The 23223-nt window shown below is 38.7% G+C and overlaps 1 protein-coding gene across 2 annotated transcripts in view; it reads right to left on the reverse strand.

The window, feature by feature from the left end:
• LOC131064329 (protease Do-like 1, chloroplastic) overlaps positions 1-23223 on the reverse strand; it is a 165182-nt gene that overhangs the window by 74822 nt on the left and 67137 nt on the right. For both annotated transcript variants that reach the window (XM_057998438.2, XM_057998437.2), the window contains 2 exons: positions 547-584; positions 116-314 (listed from right to left, as the gene is read on the reverse strand). In XM_057998438.2, coding sequence (XP_057854421.2) covers positions 116-314; positions 547-584 — 237 coding nt within the window. The remainder of the gene's footprint in view (positions 1-115; positions 315-546; positions 585-23223) is intronic.

The following is a 23223-nucleotide window of genomic DNA, read 5'->3' on the forward strand; positions in this document are numbered from 1 at the left end:
ATGTATAAGATTACAACCTAAATAAACCCTTATGACAATTCAAAGACATATACTTCATTTTGAAATTAATAAGTCAGAAGAAATGAACTGATATATATATATAGAATCAACTCACAGTATCTACTGGAATTGAAAAGCCCACACCAGATGATGCTCCTGATGGAGAGTATATAGCAGTATTTATACCAATCAAACTTCCTGAGCTATCAAGCAATGGACCTCCACTATTCCCAGGGTTTATAGCAGCATCTGTTTGAATTACATCTTGTATGGGACGACCAGTTGCAGCCGAACTAATCTCCCTCCGAAGTCCACTGAAAAAAGATATATGTACCAGATTTACTTAAAAGTTGAAACAATTTCAGATATAACCCAGTCTTTTACTATTCTTAGACTAAGCCAAAAATATCAGGAGGCATTCTATTCTGATAATTTATCACATGGAAATGTAAACTTAAGAAACTGAAAATCCCAATACACACAGATGAAACAAGATGCATAAAAATTCTTAAATACCAAAAACGAAAAAAAAGCATACATTATTACCTGATGACACCAGTTGTCAAGGTGTGATCCAGACCAAACTGTAAGAATTTGCACATAAACAACCAGTTACTGATTAGTAAGATAAGCTTTTGAGATATAAATGCATGTATACAGTTCTGAATTGTACGCAATGCTAAAAAAATACTGTTATATCCTCACTCTAAAGATGAACACACAAAACTTCCTTGAGATATAGATTCCTCAGAACCAAAGGAATTTTTGTTAACAATGAATAGATGCAATTAGCAGACCCATGCCACTTATGTCCTTGAGGGTCTTGTTTGTATTGGCATTCTACACTCTTATGAGAATAGTTGGTGTTGTCATTGATGGCAACCAACTGGCAACCAACTGGTATTCATCTAGTAAGACACCGGCAATTACCGGCATCGGCAATAGACATCTACATACACCCGCAGACACTTCACCGGCAGCGGCAACAATGCATACCGGCACCCCAGCCGACAGGGAATAAACTTTTGTTTATTGTATTTAAATGTAATTATCTTTTGTAAAGCCAACATGGCATATTGTAAAAGACTCATATATATATATATATATAAGATCTTATAGGTCATTTTGCAAGTAAGAAAGAGATAGAGGATGATATTGTGATATAGTTGACAGCGAAGGTTTTGGTAATGGAATGAGCTTAAACCGGTACTAAACCTGGCATAGTTGATGCTATTTTGAAGGAGTACATTGTATTAGATTTCATAATCCACTTTTGTAGTCAATGTGACTCTTATTGAGCAGTGTGCTCTAGGCAATTGGCCTTCCTGCATGTGCAGGCCCCTCATTGTAAGTAATATTTATTCATTGGCCAGTGAGTGAATATTGTGGGTCACAAATCCCACTGAGGTCTTTCCCACACCTGGTTTCCTCGTTAAACATCTTATGTTATGGTGTGTTTTCTATGTTGTCTTTATTGTTCTTGCTTACTGCATTAATTCTTATTTACCAGTACACTGTTTTGGGATGCAAAGTTCTTAATAAGTTTAAATATTTATCTAACCGGTTAGATACTGATTCACCCCCCCCCCCCCTCTTAGTATCTTTGGGACTGTCATTAATCCTAACAATTGGTATCAAAGCTTGGTCCTCTATTTTCAAAAGCCTAACAGCTTGAGGAAGATTCTGACACTGGTACAGATGGAGAACTTAAGAAAACAATTGGAAGGAGCTCTTGTAGATTATGATGTAGAGAAGTTGAAGAATATCAAACTTGAAGATGATCTGAGGACTGCACAGGAATTCATTCAAGGACTTCAGGAGAATGTTACTATAGCTCGAAATAAAATAAAAGAACTTCATGAGAAGATGCAGAATGATAATGATGAAAAGGAAACTCTTAATGAACTTGTGAACAAGTTCAGACAAGGAAACAGTACTATGAAGAATGAAATGCAAGATATGACTATGAGGTTTTGTAAAGACATTGAAGACAGAAAGAAGAATGAAGATGACTTGACTAGGAGACTCAATGATGCTGGAAATGAAAATCTAAGACTCAGTCATGAAAATGATATGTTGAAGACAGATCTGATTCACATGCAACATGGTAAAACTGAACTTTTGAGACAAAAGGGACTTCTAGAAAATGAGTTGGCTACTGCAAATCAACACAAAGAGAAATTCAAGAAAAGTTTAGAGGAACTTGATGACATGCTGAAAAGTCAAAAACCAAATGGAGATACTAATGGACTTGGATTTGAGGTTGGAGAAAGTTTCGGTACTGCAAACAATCATGATCACAGTAAACCGGTAAGACAACCTAATGCTTAAAAGTTTAATGGCAAATGTTTCAATTGCAACAAATATGGTCATAAAGCAAATCAATGTAGATTTAGAAACAATCAGAACATTAATGCACCCACTGGTCAATGTTCCAAATGCAACAAAGTTGGTCATAATTCAGAAAACTGCATAATGAATGTGAAATGTTATGTTTGTGGAAGATATGGACACTTATCTAATCAATGCAGAACGCAAACCGGCATAGGACATGGAAAAGTTATTCAGAGGAATAATGTGACTTGTTATGCTTGTAACAAGATTGGACATATTGCAAAATTCTGTAGAAGCAAGACTTCACCGACAAATAATAAAGGATCCAGTTTGAAAGGTAAAGAAAAGGTAGATGAGGTAAAGCAAGAATTTTCAAAACAATGGATTAGGAAGACAGATCACAATGTTGATGAGACTATTTCTTCACCGGTAGAACAGAGTACTACTCCACCGGCAGGAGATTCTTCATCCAACTGAAAAGTAACCCTTTGGGGGTATTGCAGCAAATTGAATATCATGCAGATTACCCTCGGTTGATGGTGAGAAGATAGATTTCTTCTTTACCGGCAGATGTGTTAAGTTTTCACTTAACCGGCGAGCATTTAATGCTGTTGTTGAGAGAAAAGTCATTATAAATCATCGGATTTCCCTCATTTTTTACTCACCGAGCATTCAAAATCAGCAGAGAGCGCGAAAAAGAGCTAAGGCATTCAAGGCGAAGGTGTGAAGCAATTTCTTTCAAGCATTCAGATATTGTCAGGCAGCTAAAGGTATTTTTTCAAATGGCTTCTTCTTCTGCTCCCGAATTTATTGTGAACCCTACTATCGTGGAAAATGTAAAACACCCTAAGCCCGTGTTTAAGATAATTCCTGAAGTTGCTAAGCAAGATGATTCTATAGGTGCTTTTTCAAAAATTCCTAAAGGTGTAGCTTATGTTGAAGACCCTAGGATTTATATTCATTGCAACATTGAAGAATTAGGTTCTGAGGAATTGTTGAAAATGTTTAGAACCGTAATTTGTGATGAAAATGGCACTATCAAACCTGAACACAAGATTGTGGAGACTTTAAGTTTTGTCGAGATATTGAATATCATTGAATTTCTGGAAGAAGTAGTGAGAATTGTCCTAAGTAGAGCACATGGAGAATTTCTATGGTTGGATTTTGTCTGCAAATTTACCCGGCAAGCAATTAGGGCAGTAACAGGTTTACCCTCAACCGGCAGCAGACCAGATAAAACAAAGAAAGTTCCTAACAAAAAAGTAATGACCCTAACTGGAGCAACATCAAATAGTAGATCACTAAGAGTGAATGACATCAAAGACATCAATGTGAGATTCATAAGTATGATACTTGGTTACAAGACTACACATGCAAACAGACTCAATTCAGTTTCTAGTCTTTGCATTAATAGTGATTATGAAATGGTCAACAACAATGCAATGATTGATGTGTGTGAGTGGCTGAAAGATGAACTCATTGATAATTTGAAAAAGATCAAAGGAGATAAGAAAGGGGCATTTCACTTTGGTAATCTTTTAGTATGCTTAATGCTGTATTTCACTAAGGAAATTCTCAGTATAGGACCAAAAGATTTTGGATATGACATACCGGTAGGAAAACAATTACAGGAAGCTTTTACCGGCATGGGAACTGCAAAAGACAACAATATAACTGAATACTTTAAAGCTTTTCAAGCCAAAATGAAAACTAGAGAAAGACTACTGCAGAGTGTAGTGGACAAATATGACAAAGAAATATGTTTTGTAATCAAAAAGGACGAGACATGGATGGAAGTTGTACTTCCTAGGACTGTATGGGTAACTGAAATGGGCTATGAGGTAGATCTCAACATTATTGAGACATATGCAAAATCTTTGTTAAATGCACCAAGAGAACCAACAGAACAAGTTTTTGATAGTGCTGAAACTATTGAGAGTGGTGTGAAAACAATGAAGCAAAGGAAGAAAAGAGAAAAGTATATTAGGGATGCATCAAAGAAGGTAAAGGAAATCAAAGAAAATGTTATGCACATTACTGGTATATCGGCTAGTGAGCTGGAAGGACTGCAACCGGAGGCACGCATCTCACCGGTTGGCACATCTTCTGACAGTGAGATACCAGCTGAATTCAAAAGAGTTGAGAGGAAGAGAAAACCTTCACCGGTACCCTCTCCTCCACCCAAAAGAACAAGGACCTTGAGGAAGAAACAACAGGCAGTAAGGCAACCAGCTAAGAAACTAACTCCCAAGAAGAAACAGAACCGATCATACCCTCATTAGATAATTTGCTAAATGAAATAACTGATGATGGCAATTTGGCTAATGTGAGTAAATTGTATAACACATTCAAAGATTCAGATAAGGAAAGCATTGAAAATAGTATAATTTTAAATCTGGATATATACAAGAAAGTTTGAATTGAAGTAGTGGATGACTTACCTAATGAACTAAATAGAAGATTGGATGCAAAGAAGATTGCAATGATGGAATTGGATAAGAAACTGAAAGTTGAAAACTTCTAGCTGTACATCCGATTAACTCAAAAGAGGAAATTGATGACCTGATTTGTGAGGCTAACAGATCCGTTTTTGCTAGTGGTCACCGGCAAGTAAGTTTGATGGCAGGTAGAGTAAATGAGATTGAAAAGGAGACTGCTGATAAATGGGATATCTTTTTTGTGGAAAAGGAAAAACAAGATGAAATGAACCGGCGAAAGAAAACATTCAAGGTATATCAGAAGAATAAGGACAAGGGGAAAGGTAAAGTTGGTGGAATACCGAACATCAAGATAACTGATAATTTGCCACCACCTTTGGATACTGCACCGGTACATACTGTTGATCCACCGGTTACTGACAGTGAAGGTATCACGCATGATGACACTAATCCTGAATCTGAAATACTATTCACCATGAATGTGGATACTCAAGAAGTGAATATTGTTGTGGATAAGGACACTGCAGAGGTTAAGCATGACAATGTCGACAGTGGCAACATTGCTGAAAAACCGGTAGAAATTGTTGAGGTTGAGATCCCAACAGAGCAATTAGAACAATCATTACAAACAGAGCAACCATTGGATACTGGGAAGAATACTGAAGGTATAGATGTTGGCATAAAGAAACCTATTGAGACTGAGACACCGACAGTTGAGCATACAGAGAAACCTACAGAGGCAGAGGTACATATTGAAGCAGAGGAACCGGCAATCACTGAGATACCTAAACAATCAGACAAACCTTTACTGGTTGAAATACAAACTCAGACTGATCCACCGGAGGATAACACAAGCAAAGTGGTTACAAATGTTGGAAGCACAGAGGTAATTAAGGTAATAAGTCAGACATCCGGCACTTCATCAAGTGAATTCAAACCTACTAATGTAACAGAGGTACTCCTGGATTCAATCAAGAAGATAACAGACTATAATGCATTGGCCTACAAGGCAATTGATGACACTATACCAATTCTTAAATTGATTGCACCAAAATGTAACATAGATCATATAAAGGATTCTTTAGGTAAATTGGACACATAGTCCAAATTCATTACTGACAATGTAATAACGGTTGATAAGGTGAATGAGGACACCTTCAAAGAGAAAGTTGAAAAGGAGAAGGATAAATTCTTTGAGGACACAATAAAGAAGTGTACAGAACACATGAATACACTATTACCGGCACTGAACACTACAATTTTGGAATACAAAGAGTTGTACAGAGAAACATGCAAACCACATCTTTTGACAAAGGACATAGAAAAGGAGATCAATAGAATACAGAAAGAAATAGATGACATGGCTGATAACATAATTGGTTCATCCAAACCTATATCAATTATTGAGCAGGAAATAGCAGGTTTTGAGGAGAAATTGGAGAAATTTGAGAAAGAGAAGGCAAGGATTAAGGCTAATGCCAGATAACTTAAGTATAAACTTGGTCCTAAGTTGGACAATCTTATCTCTCTAAGAAATGAAATCTCTAAGGCATTACTTCAAGGAGAAAGATCATCGGAAGAGCACATGCATCATCTCACCGGCACGATTCAACAGACTGAGGCAACCCTGAACGACAACAACAAATTCATGTAGTCTCTAAATTTGGTTTGGGCAGATATATTCCAGATTGTAACCAACCGGTTAAAAACTTTGAGGTGACATTTTTACACTCATTTGACAATTTTTGACAACCTTTGTCATTGATGTCAAAGGGGGAGTAGTGGACAGAGAAAAATGATTAATCAGAGGAGATCATCTGCTCAGGGGGAGCACATCTTTTTGGTAACTTTTTTGGACTTCGGTTTTTGGAACAGTTTTTGAATTTTTCTCATGAGTGTTGTCATCAATGCCAAAGGGGGAGATTGTTGGCATTCTACACTCTTATGAGAATAGTCGGTGTTGTCATTGATGGCAACCAACTGGCAACCAACTGGTAAGACACCAGCAGTTACCAACACCGGCAATAGACATCTACATACACCGGCAGCGGCAACAATGCATACCGGCACCCCAGCTGACAGGGAATAAACTTTTGTTTATTGGATTTAAATGTAATTATCTTTTGTAAAGCCGACATGGCATATTGTAAAAGACTCATATATATGTATGAGATCTTATAGGTCATTTTGCAAGTAAGAAAGAGATAGAGGATGATATTGTGATATAGTTGACAGCGAAGGTTTTGGTAATGGAATGAGCTTAAACTGGTACTGAACCTGGCATAGTTGATGCTATTTTGAAGCAGTACATTGTATTGGATTTTATAATCCACTTTTGTAGTCAGTGTGACTCTTAATGAGCAGTGTGCTCTAGGCAGTTGGCCTTCCTGCATGTGTAGGCCTCTCATTGTCAGTAATATATATATTCATTGGTCAGTGAGTGAATATTGTGGGTCACAAATCCCACCGAGGTTTTTCCCACACCGGGTTTCCTCGTTAAACATCTTGTGTTATGGTGTGTTTTCTATGCTGTCTTTATTGTTCTTGTTTACTGCATTAATTCTTATTTACCGGTACACTGTTTTGGGATGCAAAGTTCTTAATAAGTTTAAATATTTATCCAACCGGTTAGATACTGATTCACCCCCCCTCTCAGTATCTTTGGGACTATCATTAATCCTAACAGTTTGAAGTCAGTTATATATTTTGTCCTTTACCATACTGAACTCAAGCTGCTTCTTTTCAAACAAATTAATTGAATCCACTATGCAAAGCATCTTTACAAGGAAAATTGGATGGCAAGAAGCCCACTCAAAATACTTTAGAGACTATTCCTAGTAATGCAAGAGAGCATGATGAAAGAAACCTAAAAGATTGCCAATGAACATAGGCTGACCCTTCTAATGTACTTAGTGTTTATTAGCATGGATTTACATGGAAAACTCAGAATAGGTCAATAGCAATTTTTCCAAAACATCATAAACCAAATATAAATTACTCAACAATACAACTCTTGCTGAAAACAAATAAGAAACTATAACCACTCCATCGTGCTTAATCTAGAGACAAATGAAGGGAACCTTTCATATTCTTCCCACTTATACCAAGTTGACTACAGCCCAACAAACCAAATATCACCTATACAAAGTCAGAGCAACAATTCATCAGCCCCAGATTGATGGTACAACCCAAATATCAACATAAAGGGGAACATTTCTATCATAGAACTCTCTTCATTTTAGGGCCATCACTTAAGGCTAATGAAAATACATGTATTAATACAAATTTATTATATAATAATTTATACTAAAATCATTACTGTTTGTTATAGTTTTTAGAATAGCTCTAGTCTTAAAACATTGTGTATGATTGTATCTCACCTTTGATAATAGCAATTAGAATGCACGATGAAATCATAAACTTCCACATAATGCACAACATATTCAGAATAAATTTAAAACCATTCAACACACATCAACTGACACAACATATGCTTGCAATGGTTAATTGTAAATTTGTATCACTTCGTGAAGTAAACCAGTAGGGATCACTTGGTTGAATGACCCTACAATGAAGGAGTGTCATAATGGTCTACTAAAATGATGTCTTCCATGGTGAGTTTAATATTGTGACCTTTCCACAAACAGAAAACTATACTTCCATCTATAATTCATAGACCTAAATTGTGGGGTTGTGTAAATAGAACAGTTCAATTATGTTGTCAACTTATTGTTCATGAAGTTATGAGTACTCCCTGTAGCGTCCTAAAATTGCGACACTTGCAATTTCGACCGCATTTGGGTCTTCACGATGGCGACGCAACACTAAACCTGAATGGAGACCTGTTGTGACCATTTCACACATCGCCCCATCGCAAATGGGGACCCCCTCTTTTTGCTTGTTTTTCGCTCGTTTTCGCTTTCGTTTTTAGGGTTTTGTTAGTTAGTTAGTTGTCTGGATTTAGGGCCAAGCCTTAGGGTTTTAAATTTTGCCTTTTCAAGCCAAAATCCAGTTGTTTTTTGAGAGCTTTTGAGCTTCCTTTCCTAGAATGCAAATTTTGAATGCAATGATTTCGCCAAAATGGTCTAATTTTCAATTGGAATGTTCATGCAGAGCTTAAATTTGTCTAAGTGTTGACCGTCAATGTGAATTTTTGTCTGATTGAATATTTTGACCAAATTTTGACTTTTTTGAATTTTGATCCTGGGCATTGGAATTGATTTGTTTTCGCCTCGTGAAGTGTTAAAATGTGAAAAATCTTGTTATTTTGGCCTGTAGGAGCAAAATCGCTCCTGTCCCTCAGTGAAGGACGGGAGCTCATTTTCAAATATCTCATCATCCCTGCAGAGTCCAGACAAGTTTTACGTTTGAAGTGATGGAGAACGACGAGATCTTTCATTGAATATAAATTGAAGATTTTTACGAGCACAGAAATGCCTCCAGGAGGAAAATCGCTCCTGTCCCTCAGTGAAGGACCGGAGCTACAATTCAAATTTCGCCTTGTCCTTGCAAGATTTCGAAAACTTAATGATTTGAGGACGTCCGAAGGAAGATACTTTGCCAAATGAATATAATTTGAGATGCAAAAACGAAGGAGAATGACCTATATTGACCAAATCGCTCCTGTCCCTCTCCAAGGGACCAGGGCGAGGTACCTTGTAGCTCTCGTCCCTCTCCCAAGGACCAGAGCGATTTCCTTCATTTTGCAAAATCCAGACAAGGGTCAAGGCAAGTTTACGTTCAAAAGCAAGGGAAAACATGAGATGAACGCATTGAATATAATTTGAAGATTTTTGGGACGTCCATAACAGTGTTAAATGCCTAGTTCGCTCCTGTCCCTCAGGAAGGGACCAGAGCGATTTTTTGATATAATTGCTTTTCTTGCAAGGTCGCAGATGATGTCAGGGCATGGATGAATGGAGTAGAGCATGACAAATCCATTGAATATAAATTTGGAAGGTGACAAAGTGAAATGAAGGCCACAAGAGCAAGTTCGCTCCTGTCCCTCTCCAAGGGACCAGAGCGATATTTCCATTAAGGCATCGATTTCAAAGGACAAGCAAATATTAAGCTACCAAGAGGACTTAAAGGACGTCATTTCACGCAATGAAGATAATTGCAAGTTGGTAAAAACAAGAACAAGCTCGCAATGATGAACTTCGCTCCTGTCCCTCAGGAAGGGACCAGGGCGATGTTAGATGTATTAGCCATTTCAGGCAAAATTTACGTAAGGACAATATGTCGCAATGTTCTGGAGGGTCCATGGTATGACAACAAGATGATAAACAAGAGTTTCGAACGTTAAATAATCACCAAAATGGACCTAGGGATCATATCGCTCCTGTCCCTCTCCAAGGGACCAGGGCGATTTGCTTTGGATTCCTTGTTTGTTTCAAGTTCAAGCTAAGTCAAGACGTCCTAAGATTGCATATGGTCCAAGGCATCGTTTGAAGATAATTCGCAAGGGTTTTGAACGTCCAAACATCGCCTAATAGTGTAAAAGCCCCATATCGCTCCTGTCCTTTGGACAAGGACCAAGGCGATACTATCAAAACACTCACGTTCCTTCAAAGATCAAGGCGAAGCGAGGTTAGGAAGTGCGAAGGACGACGTTTGAAGGACATTGCAAAGGAGATCGAAGTTTAGAAGTCGCCAAGATCAAGGAGAAATAATGGATCGCTCCTGTCCCTCTCCAAGGGACAAGGGCGATGGTCCCTTTAATGCGTCCAAACACATAATGAAGACAAATAGAATAAGCGCAAAGGACACAAGCAATGATATTATTCGCCTTACAATGGAGGTACGAAGGTCAAAGATACAAGATGAACGTGAAGACATGGAGATCGCTCCTGTCCCTCTCCAAGGGACAAGGGCGATGTTAGGCAAAACACATGACATTCTTTGAAAATCACGTTAAGACAAGGACGCACAAGGTTTTAAATGGCATCTGGAAGATGATACAAGGGAAGGATCGTACCAAAATGGAGAATTTCAAGCAAAAACCTTAGAATCGCTCCTGTCCCTCTCCAAGGGACCAGGGCGATAATGGTCATGAGATGCACTTGCTCGCACAGGAATGAAATTCAAATTTGAAGGACCCAACAAACATCGCAAAATCAACATGGAGATGAAGGAGTTGAACGTTGAAAACGCAAGAATCATGCCAAAGATGGTGAATCGCTCCTGTCCCTCTCCAAGGGACCAGAGCGATGAGGTACGTCCCTTTATTTTCATATTTTTGGCGCCAAGTAAACAAATTTAAATTTCCTTAAATGCTAAATCGATTAAAAATTGAAAATCCATTTTTTAAATTGGCATTTAATATGGCGTTAAATATTTATTAATTATTTTGCCTTTATTAAAAATCGAAATTCTCAATTTAAAAAACGCAAGGCATTAATAATTAATTATTTAATTAATAAAAAATCGATTTCAAGCGCTCATTTAAGGAGGTCGGCCTTCTTATTTTATTGCAAATCATTTAAAATTATTTTTTAAAAGTGTTTTTATCTCCAAGTCGGCCAAAGGGGTGAAGGATGAACGCGCTATATATAAGGGGGGTAAAAACTATCATTTCTACATCATTATTTTACCTCTCTACATGCGAATTAAGGAAGACGAAGGAAAGTGTTAAGTGTGTTCAAAGATAGTGCGAATATTATCCAAGGTGGTGCGAGTTTCATTCATCCAAAGGTGGCGCTTCGATCCAAAGGGTGGCGCTTTATCCAAACCAAAAGTGATGCGAAGTATATCATCAAGTATAGAGTGCGAATTGCGTTGAAGACCAAAGGTGGTGCGAACTTGAGGATACATTGAGGCGAATTTGCTAAGGACTTGGAGATTTGTTTATGCGAACTTGAGGATACATTGAGGCGAATTTGCTAAGGACTTGGAGATTTGTTTATGCGAACTTGAAGATCCATTTGAGACCACGTCCAAGGCGATAATTGAAGATCACATTCTCTCCAGAGGTGGCGAAGTCAATTTTGAGGAGATCATATTGAAGATTACTTTATACCTCAATTTTGCCTAGGCAAATTTTGTTTTTGCATTCTAGAGTTAGCTCTCTATCGAGGTATGGCGATTTATTATTATTGTTTTATTCATTCATCGTCATATTTCAAATTTTGAAATTTTGAGGTGTGATTTCTCTTAGCTCAATCGTTGTATTTTAGGAAATGATAACTCTAGAGACTTATCATGAGGTTTCCTAAAATTTATCTCTCTTATTTACGTTATTTATTGCAAAATCTATTTCTTATAATGAAATGTTGTGTAGGTATGGCGACCCCAAAGGCGGGAGCATCCACCAGTCGCTCGGCTCTCATGAAAGAAGATCAGAAGACCGAAGAAGTGGAGACCAAGATCGTGTCAAAGTGGAGCAACATTGGAGATACCAACTTGGGGAACTTTAGCACGAAGAAGTTCTGAGAGGTCCCTTACATTGGCAAGCCATCACCTGTCGCCCGGAGAATAATAGAGAGTGGCATCATTAAGGCGGCCGGTTTTCCTCCAGCTATTCAGTGCCACGAGTTGATGATCGAGTGTGCCCGTCATTACAATCCACAGTCCAGGACAATTGTGTCCAATGAGGGAAACACTTTGGCGTACCTTTCAGAGGAAGGCATAAGTGAAGCCTTCCATCTTCCAGAGCACAGGGACATGATATACAAGAGCATTGAAGGAGCCAGATCAGTATACGATGATGATCCAGATGCTTGCCTAAGCATAATCAACAAGAACTAGCTACTCAAGAGTCGTCCCCGTCTGAGCAAAGTACCGAACACACCACACAGGATTGATTTCCAAGAGGAGTACAGAGATTTGATTACCATGCTCAACAGAATTACAGGAGCACCTCATGCCTTCTATTTTGAGAAATGGATGTTTTACTTCATCCAGGTGATTGTTCAAGGAAAGGGTACAATACATTGGGCTAGGATAATTAGCCATTGCTTGGACGTACAGTTGAGAAGACTCAGGGCTACTAAGTCCTTCCACATGAGTTCATATGTCATCTATGCCTTAATCAGGAGCGTTGAGTACGCAGGACTACCTCACAGAGGAGTGATTGGAAGAGGACCCGGCGAGGTCAGAGTTTGTGAATCCTATACCTACTTGCATCATCCACCAGGGAAGAACTACAAGTTAATCAATGATACTTTCACGATGAACATCACAAGGACGTTGCAAGGAGGGATTCACAACAGATTATCTCAGGATGCCCAGGAGTTAATCAAGAGGTACGGTGCTTGGTTCATTCAGTTTCCCAAGTTCACTTACATTAGAGTGCATGGATGTCCTTTACCTCCATACATGTTGCCGAGGTACCCGACAGACAGAATTGTGTTACTTGAAGTAACAAGGCAGTTGGCAGCATATGTGAAGGCATTCAGACACAGACATCAGAATGGAGTTCAGGTACCTATTATTTTGGGTAATTCAGTTGAGGTATGTCCTAATGTCTTAGCCATGGATGACGCAGAGAAGGAGTTAGCCTTGTATCCTTTTTCATCTTTTGCTTGGAGGAATAGTTTTGATCCCCATGGACATTTAGAGGAGACGGTCGGTAGAAGATTTAGACATGAGTACCAGATTGAAGATTTTATGATGAATCTCCTAGATGATCTCGAAGTGAAACGGAAGATACATTCTAGATTGCCTTTGGATTTCATCAGGAAATGTAAGATTTACAGAGTAGCCGACCAAGCTCAGGACAACGGCAGGCACATCCAATCTTCATATGATAGAGAAAGCAAAACAATTAGTTTGAATTGGAATGAGCCCGAGGCCGTGGATTTAGATGATTTGATGGCACCAGTCTTGTCTTGTACTCGCAGATGGGTAGACGTTCAACATCAGAAGTTGAGGGAACAAGGCATAGCTATGTCTTTTACTTTGGAAGAAAAGCCAGCCGAAGGTGGAGCCAGTGTTAGTGAAGGCAATCCTAATCCTAGGAATTCAGGTGAAGGTAACCTTCGATGTGCCAGTGAGGGCAATCTCCATTCGAGAGGTTCGAAGAGAAAAGAAAGATCAGAAAAGAAAGAGTCTTCCAAAAAAAAGCAAGGTGCCAACAAAGATCAAACACCAGGTACTTCTTCCAGACCAGAGGATAGAACAGTTCGAGTGGAAGAGTCCATGGAATCGATGGTACAGAATGACAGACAGGAGGAAGGACAGGCACAGCATGTTTCGTCCAATGGATCTCTCCAAGACTATGATTTGGATAATGATAATGAAGTAACATCTCCTCCCAGACAAGAAGAAATAGTACACAAAGAAATTCAAGTTCAAGAGACAAGATCAAATATCCCAGATTGGTTGAAGGAAAGATTGACTAAGGTGATCGTAATAGAGGACGAGGACAGTGCAATTGATTTAGAGAGCCTCGTGGGACGTTCACATATGACAACAGAGAAGAAGAAGGCTACAAAAATGTCCAAGATGATTCGAGATGAGACTGGATCTAGAAAACTGCAGATAGCTACACCGGCAGCAGACAAATATGAGGGTGAGATCCTAGCAGAAGACTACCATATACAGACTATTGAGTTAGGACCATCCACAGCAGAGCAGACTTTAGACGATGCCACCAACACATTTGAGGCATTAAAGGACAAGCTTAGAGAAGAAGTGGAAAAGAATAGAAAGCTTGAGAGAGAGGTCGGTGCATGGAGGACATATTTCAGTCACATCAATGAACCTTTGGGACGTCAGGATCCAGTTAGATCACCATTGCAGGCATTGCCCCTTCAATCAATCAATGAAGCAGAAAGATTCAGGAACCTGGTCCAGCGTACATGTGGTTGGATGGATAGATCTCACACGGTGGCCATTGAGTTTGTTACAAGGATGTCGAAGATCACCCATCAGGCTATCCAAGTTCTTGAGATTATTCACAGATTGATGGCAACAGTAGCTGCGTTTGCCCATACCAAGGACGTTGTCATCCCTGTCTTGAAAGTTATAAGACACACATCCAGAAGAATTTTAGCACAAGAGAGGATCTTAGAAGGTGATTCTCACAGTTTGTTTCAGTGGTCAACCTTACTCCATATAAAGAGTGTTCTCTTTAAGGACATCAGTGTTAGATGTAGTCAAGTTGAGGAGGTGATCAATCCGATCCAGGACAGAGTATTTGAGGTACTTCATACCATTCTTGGCAGAAGGATCGAGGTCGAGACAGATGTGGATTTACAAGAATTTGAGGATAGAATCAAGATCATCTTTCGCAAGGACGCAGATGTTACAGATGAGCAGTATGATCAGATGTATGCCACCATGCTCCTGATTGATAGAACAAAGGAACTTGAACCTACTTGGGACACAGCTCTTCTAGATGCATTTGATCAGGTTATCCACTTAGAAGAGAGTATCAAGAATCTTCCCGAGATTCCAAGCACAGAAATCGAAGGAATCGTGACAAAATTCATTGCATATGCTAAGAAAGAGAATTGGAAAGGGAATATGATTCTAGATGAAAGGTTGTTACAGATGACATGACATCTTATTTTTCATTGGTTGATACCTCCTAGATTTTTGTGCCAAATTTAATATTTGGCTATGTATTTAATGTTGTTCAGTAAAAAGGAGGTCATTTGTAACAAACCCTAATTAGGGTTTAGGTGTCATGATCTTGTCCGTTGATTTACTTTCAATCTGGACCTTTCATTGTAACTGGGGATGCTATTTATACCCCCATTTTTCATTTCATTTGATAATAGAAAAATAGTGAATAGTGTGAGAGATAATAGTTGATGTAATAGAGAGATTAGAGTTAGAAGCAAATTTTATTTTGTAGCAAGATTGAGTCTTGAAGAGAGAAATTCAAGCAATTGTTGTATATGATGACTTGGAAATCAATAAAATATTGAAGTTATGGTGTTTTGTTGCAAATTTCTTAAGTTATCTTCATGGTTGTTGGATGTACTTGAATCACGCTCAATCAAGGTAGTTTGTTAATTTGAAAGACTAAGTGTGAGATTTGATATTTGGTAGGATTCGCAATCCAAACCACTAGCTTCTTGCTGATTGTAGGAACGCCTTGCGTGGTCGACTGGAAAACATTTTGAGTCCTTAACCTTCAAGCATTTTCGTATCTAGGATATGTACTTTCATAGTAGTGTCCTTGGTCTTTGATGCATTGAATACCATTATTACCTTAGAAGATCGCACTAATTTCAATTGAGTTGTTACCTTATGGCAAAATTGAAGTTAGTTGAGTCTTGCCAAATCTCATTCATGCTAAGTCGTTCATAGGGTTAGGCTAGATTAGACTTCCTTAAACCCTGTCCTTTTTCCATTTTTTTTTTGAAAGTTCCTTTTAGTTTAGTAAAATCTTCGAGCATTTGAATCCGTAAGACGCCTTGGAGGAAACAGCAAATCACATCATACCACTAAAAAAGCTTGTCCACACGTGGAGACCCCACTAAAAGAACCTTGGAGTCCATCTAACTGATCCTTTTTGCAGATCTTCAGCAGTTAGAGACTATTTTTTCAAGAGAGGATAAGATGCCTTTGGGTATTTTATTCTGTGTATGATGGTGTACAAAATACACGTCAACAAGACCCCGAAACTTGCTCATGACACCAAAAACTGCATTTTCTTGCACCCTGGCCTGAACCTCCTTTGCACCCTGCTGTCCCGGGAGGTGGGACCAGAGCGCCCAGCGCCCTGGTCCTGAACCTCCTTTGCACCCTGCTGTCCCGGGAGGTGGGACCAGAGCGCCCAGCGCCCTGGTCCTTCAGGACCAGGGCGCCCAGCGCCCTGGTCCCTGGCCCTATTTTGGGCCCGGTCTCCTATGGGACTTCGGGCCTTTTTGTTTGCAAATTGGAAAATAACATTTCCTGGTCGGCCTAAGGTCGGGAAAATCAGTCTTTTAACCCTAATTGGCAAGTATATAAACTACTTTTCCTTCTCTCATTTGGGGAAGATGATGGAAAAAGCATGGAAACTATACTCAAGCATTCAAGCATTCAAGCATTCTTTCGAGCAATTGATCATTCTAAGTCTCCATTCAAGGCTAAGTGTTGCATTCAAGACAAGGATTCAACCATTGAAGAGGAGATCACATACTACATGCTACATACAACATACAACAATACAACAAACAACAACATCTATACCTTCGCATATAAGGATACAAACATCCTTACAACAAGGTACTAGTACTTGTTTTACATTACATTTATAGCATTTCTCATTTCTTGGTTAATTCCAAAACCGGGGTTTGACCTAAGGGCAAACCCCTAATCCCTAACCCCCCAATCGTCTTCGCTTTTCTGTGTGTAGGTTGCAGGTACGCGGCTGAAATTGAAGATCTGGAATCCTTGTGCAGAGACGAACAGATCCCCTTTCGTTTCGCGGACTTTTTGGAGGACCGTGTGCACGCCGGGCGCCATCGTCCCGTCAACTTTTGCTCAAATTTGCAGGACAGCATCGTCTCGACATTTTACTGCTAATTCCAGGTCCGCAGCTTCATCCTATATCCCTAACTCAGTTTATAAGCGAATCTTTCTCACTTTCTATGCATTCCTAGTTCAATCTTTCCATCTACATTCTTTACAAAAGAGGGTATCCTTGCTATCACAACCCTTGAAACTCATATAGAATCCAATCTTGCATTGCGTGGGATTGGATCTTGTGGGTTTCAACCCCTCTTTTGAATGTAAAGTCCCTCCTAAGTGAAAACCATCAACCCTAGTGACTCTCCCTTCTCCCTCCTCGGAGTTGGGGAGGGGAGAACGACTAGGGTTCGATTTTTCCGCTTTACATTTTGGTGAACCTGACGTGAACATCCTTTCTGATTATTCATAGTTAGATCTGAAAATTGGATTCCTTGATTACATTTCCATGTTTGATCTTTGGCAAAATTTTAGAGGTTAATTGCATAAAAACCCTAAATTTTCTTTTTAAGTAATTAAACTTGTGAAATGTTTAATTGTTGATGCTTGTTTCAGATCTGCCCTTCTATTACAAATTATCAATTCATATTTGTGCTTTGATTTTGAAAATTAAGTGGTTAAGTGTCAAAACCCTAATTTTTGAAACCCTCTTTATTCAACCTTTGTCCGACAATTTCACTGATCAAAACATCTCCAAATCAGCTGTAACTTTGGATTCCGCAATAAAATCACAATATCTTTCATCCCTGAAAATTTGGAAAAAAGTTGCGAGGACCGTGTGCACTCCGAGCGCCATCGTCCCCGACATTTTTTCCGAAATTTCGGAAGCGAGATCTTACTGTATTTTCCTGCTAAAATCCAGAATTTTGGCTGATTTTATCAATTTTAACACCTTCAAAATTACAGTCAAAGTTGGTCTAGTGATTGCTTGGATTGAGGCTTCTAATCATTCAAAAATTGTCGAAATTGAAATTTGTGTCAAAATTGTGTTTCTTACAGTCCTAAATCTGAAAAGTGTGTTAGCATTCATTCGAAATTTCAGTGATTTATTCAAATTTTTGCAATTTGTGACTTTTGAAATTAAGTGCTTAATTACAACAACTTTGATTTCCGCTTTCAAAATTGAATTTTGCGTGAAATTAAGTCAACTTTCAAATTTCAAAACTTGCATTGCTTTTGGTATTCCCTCTAAAATCATAAAATTCAAAATTTCAGTTTCCCTCTCTTTTTCAAAATTCAAATTTTGCATTTTTTCGACAATCTTGGTAGGGTTCAATTTTGAGATTGCAACTTTAATTTGGCCTATCTACAGATCGTAAAATCACTCAATTTTTTCAGGTTAGCTGTAAAATCATCATAACTTTCATCCCTGCAAATTTCGAAAAAAGTTGCGAGGACCGTGTGCACCCCGAGCGCCACGGTCCCGGATATTTTTTCCGAAATTTCGGGAGACTGTCATGATTGTATTTAACAGCTTAAATCTAGAAGATTGGCTGATTTTACTGAAAATTGCTACCTCAAAATTCAAAATCTTCTCTCTCTCTAGTGCATGAGTTTTACAACAATAAGCCCTACTTACACTATTCCCGTTAGACAAAGCCTTAGAATTAAGTCCTTCCAAGGTTTAATTACTGAGGAGATGGAACCTAATTTGAATGGTCTTTTTAACGAGGACAGGGGTAATTCCCCTAATCCTCTTAATGATGAAGAAGCTCTCCATGAGGTTTCTGTAGAACAACTTTCAAAATTGGATAACTAATTTGACGATTTTCGACAATGGATGTCTCAAGAATACCCTGATAGTCAAGATCTTCCTTTAATTGAGGGTCTAAAACGTATGCTTCAAAGTGATAAGAATGGAATTGATATTTTGCGTGGTATTGCACACATTGTGGATTCAAATGTGATGCCTATGAAAAGTTGTGCCGAAACCTTAGGTTATACACAACCTCCTACTCAAGTCAATCATTCTATTCCTTTAACGACTCCTATTGCTAGCATACCTACTTTTACATCAAACATAATGACTACTTCAATACAAGACATTCCTCCTATGATCACTAGTCATGGGGGCAATCCCTCTTCTTCAATTAACCCTCTTCCTTCATTCAATCCAACTTCTTCATTCATTCCTTCAATGAGTGTTCCTATTATATCACCACAAATGAACATGACGCAAGGGGGCAACTCGTTTAATCATTCCATTCCTCCTTGCAGTGTTCCTCCTATCCAATCATCTCCTATGACTAACTATCATAGTGTCCCACCACCTTACTCTCTACCTTCTTTCAATAACATAACACCTCCATCACAATCTAACACGTCTAATATGAACTCTTCAACTGAAGCGACCATTAACAATCTTGCACAAACTGTCTCTTCTTTACAGCAACAAATTGCCTCTATGAATCAATCTAAGTTTAGTGTGCCCACATTTGATGTTGCGAGTCCACTTTCTCTTGACATTGTTCGAGCTATTCCCCCTAAACATGTTGAAATTCTGCATTTGGAGCTTTATAATGGTAAGGGTGATCCTCTAACACATGTTAAGACCTTTCAAACAATATGTACTGATTTTGCTTATGACCAAAGGTTGCTTGCAAAATTGTTTACTAGAACATTAAGAGACAAAGCCCTACAATGGTATTGCTCGTTGCCTTCCTATTCTATTACTTCTTTCGAACAACTTGCAAATGCTTTCATTCAACAATTTCAAAACAATATAAGTCCTAAAGTTACTTTGATTGATTTAATGCATTGTAAACAAGGTGTTAAAGAAAAAGTGACTGATTTCATTGGTAGATATAAGCATTTGTATGCTCAAATTTCTTTTCCAGTGCCTGACAATGATATTCAAAGAATCTTTATTTCTAATTTACAAAAAGACATTAGAGAAAAACTCTTGTTTTCTGAGTTTACTTCTTTCCAACAGTTGTGCGCAACTCTTCACAATTATCAACTGACTGTGAGTCAAATGGAACAATCACATCCTATGACTCCGAGTGATAAGGGTGATAGTAATCAACAACCATTTGGGAAGTTTAAACCGAACAGAGATTCCATTAAATTCAATGAAAACATCATCAACAACAATGTGAATGCAGCATCAGGTGTGTCTCCTATTTCTAAGTTTTTCAAGAAAGAAAGAAAGTTTACTCCTTTGAATGAATCATTGCATAGTATTATGAATAAGTTATTGGAACAAAATGTGCTTACTCTTCCTCCTATAAGGCAAATTGATCCTGCAAAGATTAATTCACCCTATTTTGATAACAAATCTTTTTGTCAATTTCATCGTCAACCTGGGCATGATACTGAAAAATGTTTTGCTTTAAAGGGGAAAATTCAAGATTTGATTGATAATAATACTATCTCTGTTTCTGGTGTGAATGATAAAGGCAATACATCTGTAGCTCCTCCTAACCAAAATCTTCAGATTTTCACTGATCCATTACCTTCTCATACCTCTAATGCGATTGATACTACTGATTCCTCTGTCTCACCTGATGATCTTGTGTCCATGACTCCAAATGTGATTAACTTTGTAGAGCAACAGAAAATCCCTAAAGAACCTTCCATCATATTTGATTCCAGTGAAACTATCAGGGCACCTGATGGTCCTTTATATATAGTTGCAAAAGTCAAGAACACACCTTGCCATGGAGTGCTTATTGATCCTTCTTGTATGGTTAATATCATTACTGAAGAATTTCTTTTTACTTTGCAATTGAATCAAGTGATCTATGACAAAACAGATGTGGTTGTGAAACTATTTGATGCATTTTCTTCTCCTGCAATTGGTTCTATTACATTACCTATTGAGGTCCGTAACAAATCCCTTGATGTGAACTTTGCTATTATTCCATCTTCCGAACAATTTCGTGTGAAGCTTGGTTATCCTTGGCTATCTTCCATGAAAGCTATTGCTTCTCCTATTCACAAGTGTTTGAAATTTCCCCATAATGGTGAAGTTGTTACTGTCAATCATAGTCTCTTTAAACCAGCTGAAAGAACTTCTAGCATTCCTATTGATTACTTTTGGCCTAAACAATTCCAATCTCTTCCTCCGCGAAGTGATCATCTTTTCAAATCTTATCAAAAGTGGAAAATAGATATGATCCTATCTCTAAGTGAACCTAGAACACCCAAACTTGACATTCCTATCATTCTTGAGAAGGAAGTTCTTGCTTTGAAAGATAAAACTAATGTCTTTCCTCAAGAAGATTCCTCACCCATTCCTATGGATGTGACTATGCCTATATCTAATAAACTTCCCAAAAGTAGACCTATCCCTCCTCGTCATGATGGACTTGGTCTCCTTCCAAAACCAAATATTCCTCCTTTATATGGAGCAGTTCCTCCTCCTTCCTCTTATGGAGAGAAGAGACCTTCCTCTTCTCCTATTTTTCAACCTAAGAGACCACAACCTAAACACCCAAGTGATAAGGATGAGAACATTCCTCCTCCTCAATCTTCTCAACTTCCTACTAAGACTAGACGAAATCGTTCTGCACATGAACGCCGGCGAAAGCGTCGTCTTAGAGCTCAAACTTTACAATCCCCAAAAACACCTTCAACAAGCATTATTCCATTTTCTCCTCAGCCGACGATTGAGCCGAAATCTCCTAAACATAAGATGCATGATGGTCTTGATCCTGTGCGAGTTAAAGATCCTATTTTTATAAATCTTGATGATGATATAGATGAAAATGTTATTCATGATGAAAATGCTACTTCTCCTGTTCATTCTGATAGTGAATATGAACTTGTTGATATTGATAACCATTTATCTAACGAATTTTCTAAAGCACTTATCCTAGCTCCTAGACAAGAACACCGTGGCTTGGGATATGAACATAGCCCTTGTTTGGATCTTGTGATAGCTCCATCTGCTATGTTGGATGTTCCTCCTCTAGCGTGTTCCCTGCCTTCCCGAAACATTGATCAGCAAGATCGGGGGGTAGATGACGTGCTAGACTAGTTTCATTACCATAGCAGATTCTCTCCTCCTCTCTTTCGTTACTTCTTCTATGTGTTATTATCATTCTTCTATTTGTTGTCCTTAGTGTTGTTTACTTGAGGACGATGCAAAGCATTGAGATCTCTCGATCTCTCTCATGTTGACTCAAAAGACACATGTGTTCCCTTCTTCTAGGTGACCTTCCTTGATTGGGGAATGAAGAACAATTATGCATACATACATATGATATACATGAATTATCATACAGCATACTGACCCCGAGGAAAGCGAAGTCACCTCGTGCTTTGTGTTTTGTGTCTATTATCCTTGGGCTTATCGCACACTTGGGGGCTAAATCCTTGTGATAACGTGCTCCTTTCTCATTTATTATATGTATCACTACCTTAAAGCAATCACCCCCGGTGAGGCGTGTGCGATCACTTTAACGTAGGGGGGCATATATCCCGTTCATATCTTTTCAAGATACTTGAAAATTTCTTGGCAAATTTAGCTTTGCCTTGAAAATTTTTGATATCTTTCTTGCATGACTCATAGTGAGGGAACCTTACTACTGACAGTCATGGTTCTCCCTCGTGATCTTCCCTTTTACTTTGTCAATCGAAGTCGTAAGATCCTTAGTCCACTGGGGGCTTGGTGTATCTTGCCTCCTTGACGTGGTGAAAGTTTTTCAATGTTGTTTCCTTGTACTTTACCGAAAGTATGAGCGTACGCTTATACTCCCGCTAAAGTGGGGGCTAAATGTAGCGTCCTAAAATTGCGACACTTGCAATTTCGACCGCATTTGGGTCTTCACGATGGCGACGCAACACTAAACCTGAATGGAGACCCCGAAACTTGCTCATGACACCAAAAACTGCATTTTCTTGCACCCTGGCCTGAACCTCCTTTGCACCCTGCTGTCCCGGGAGGTGGGACCAGGGTGCCCAGCGCCCTGGTCCCTGGCCCTATTTTGGGCCCGGTCTCCTATGGGACTTCGGGCCTTTTTGTTTGCAAATTGGAAAATAACATTTCCTGGTCGGCCTAAGGTCGGGAAAATCAGTCTTTTAACCCTAATTGGCAAGTATA

This window comes from Cryptomeria japonica, chromosome 3, assembly GCF_030272615.1.
Source record: "Cryptomeria japonica chromosome 3, Sugi_1.0, whole genome shotgun sequence".
Classification (NCBI taxonomy): Eukaryota; Viridiplantae; Streptophyta; class Pinopsida; order Cupressales; family Cupressaceae; genus Cryptomeria; species Cryptomeria japonica.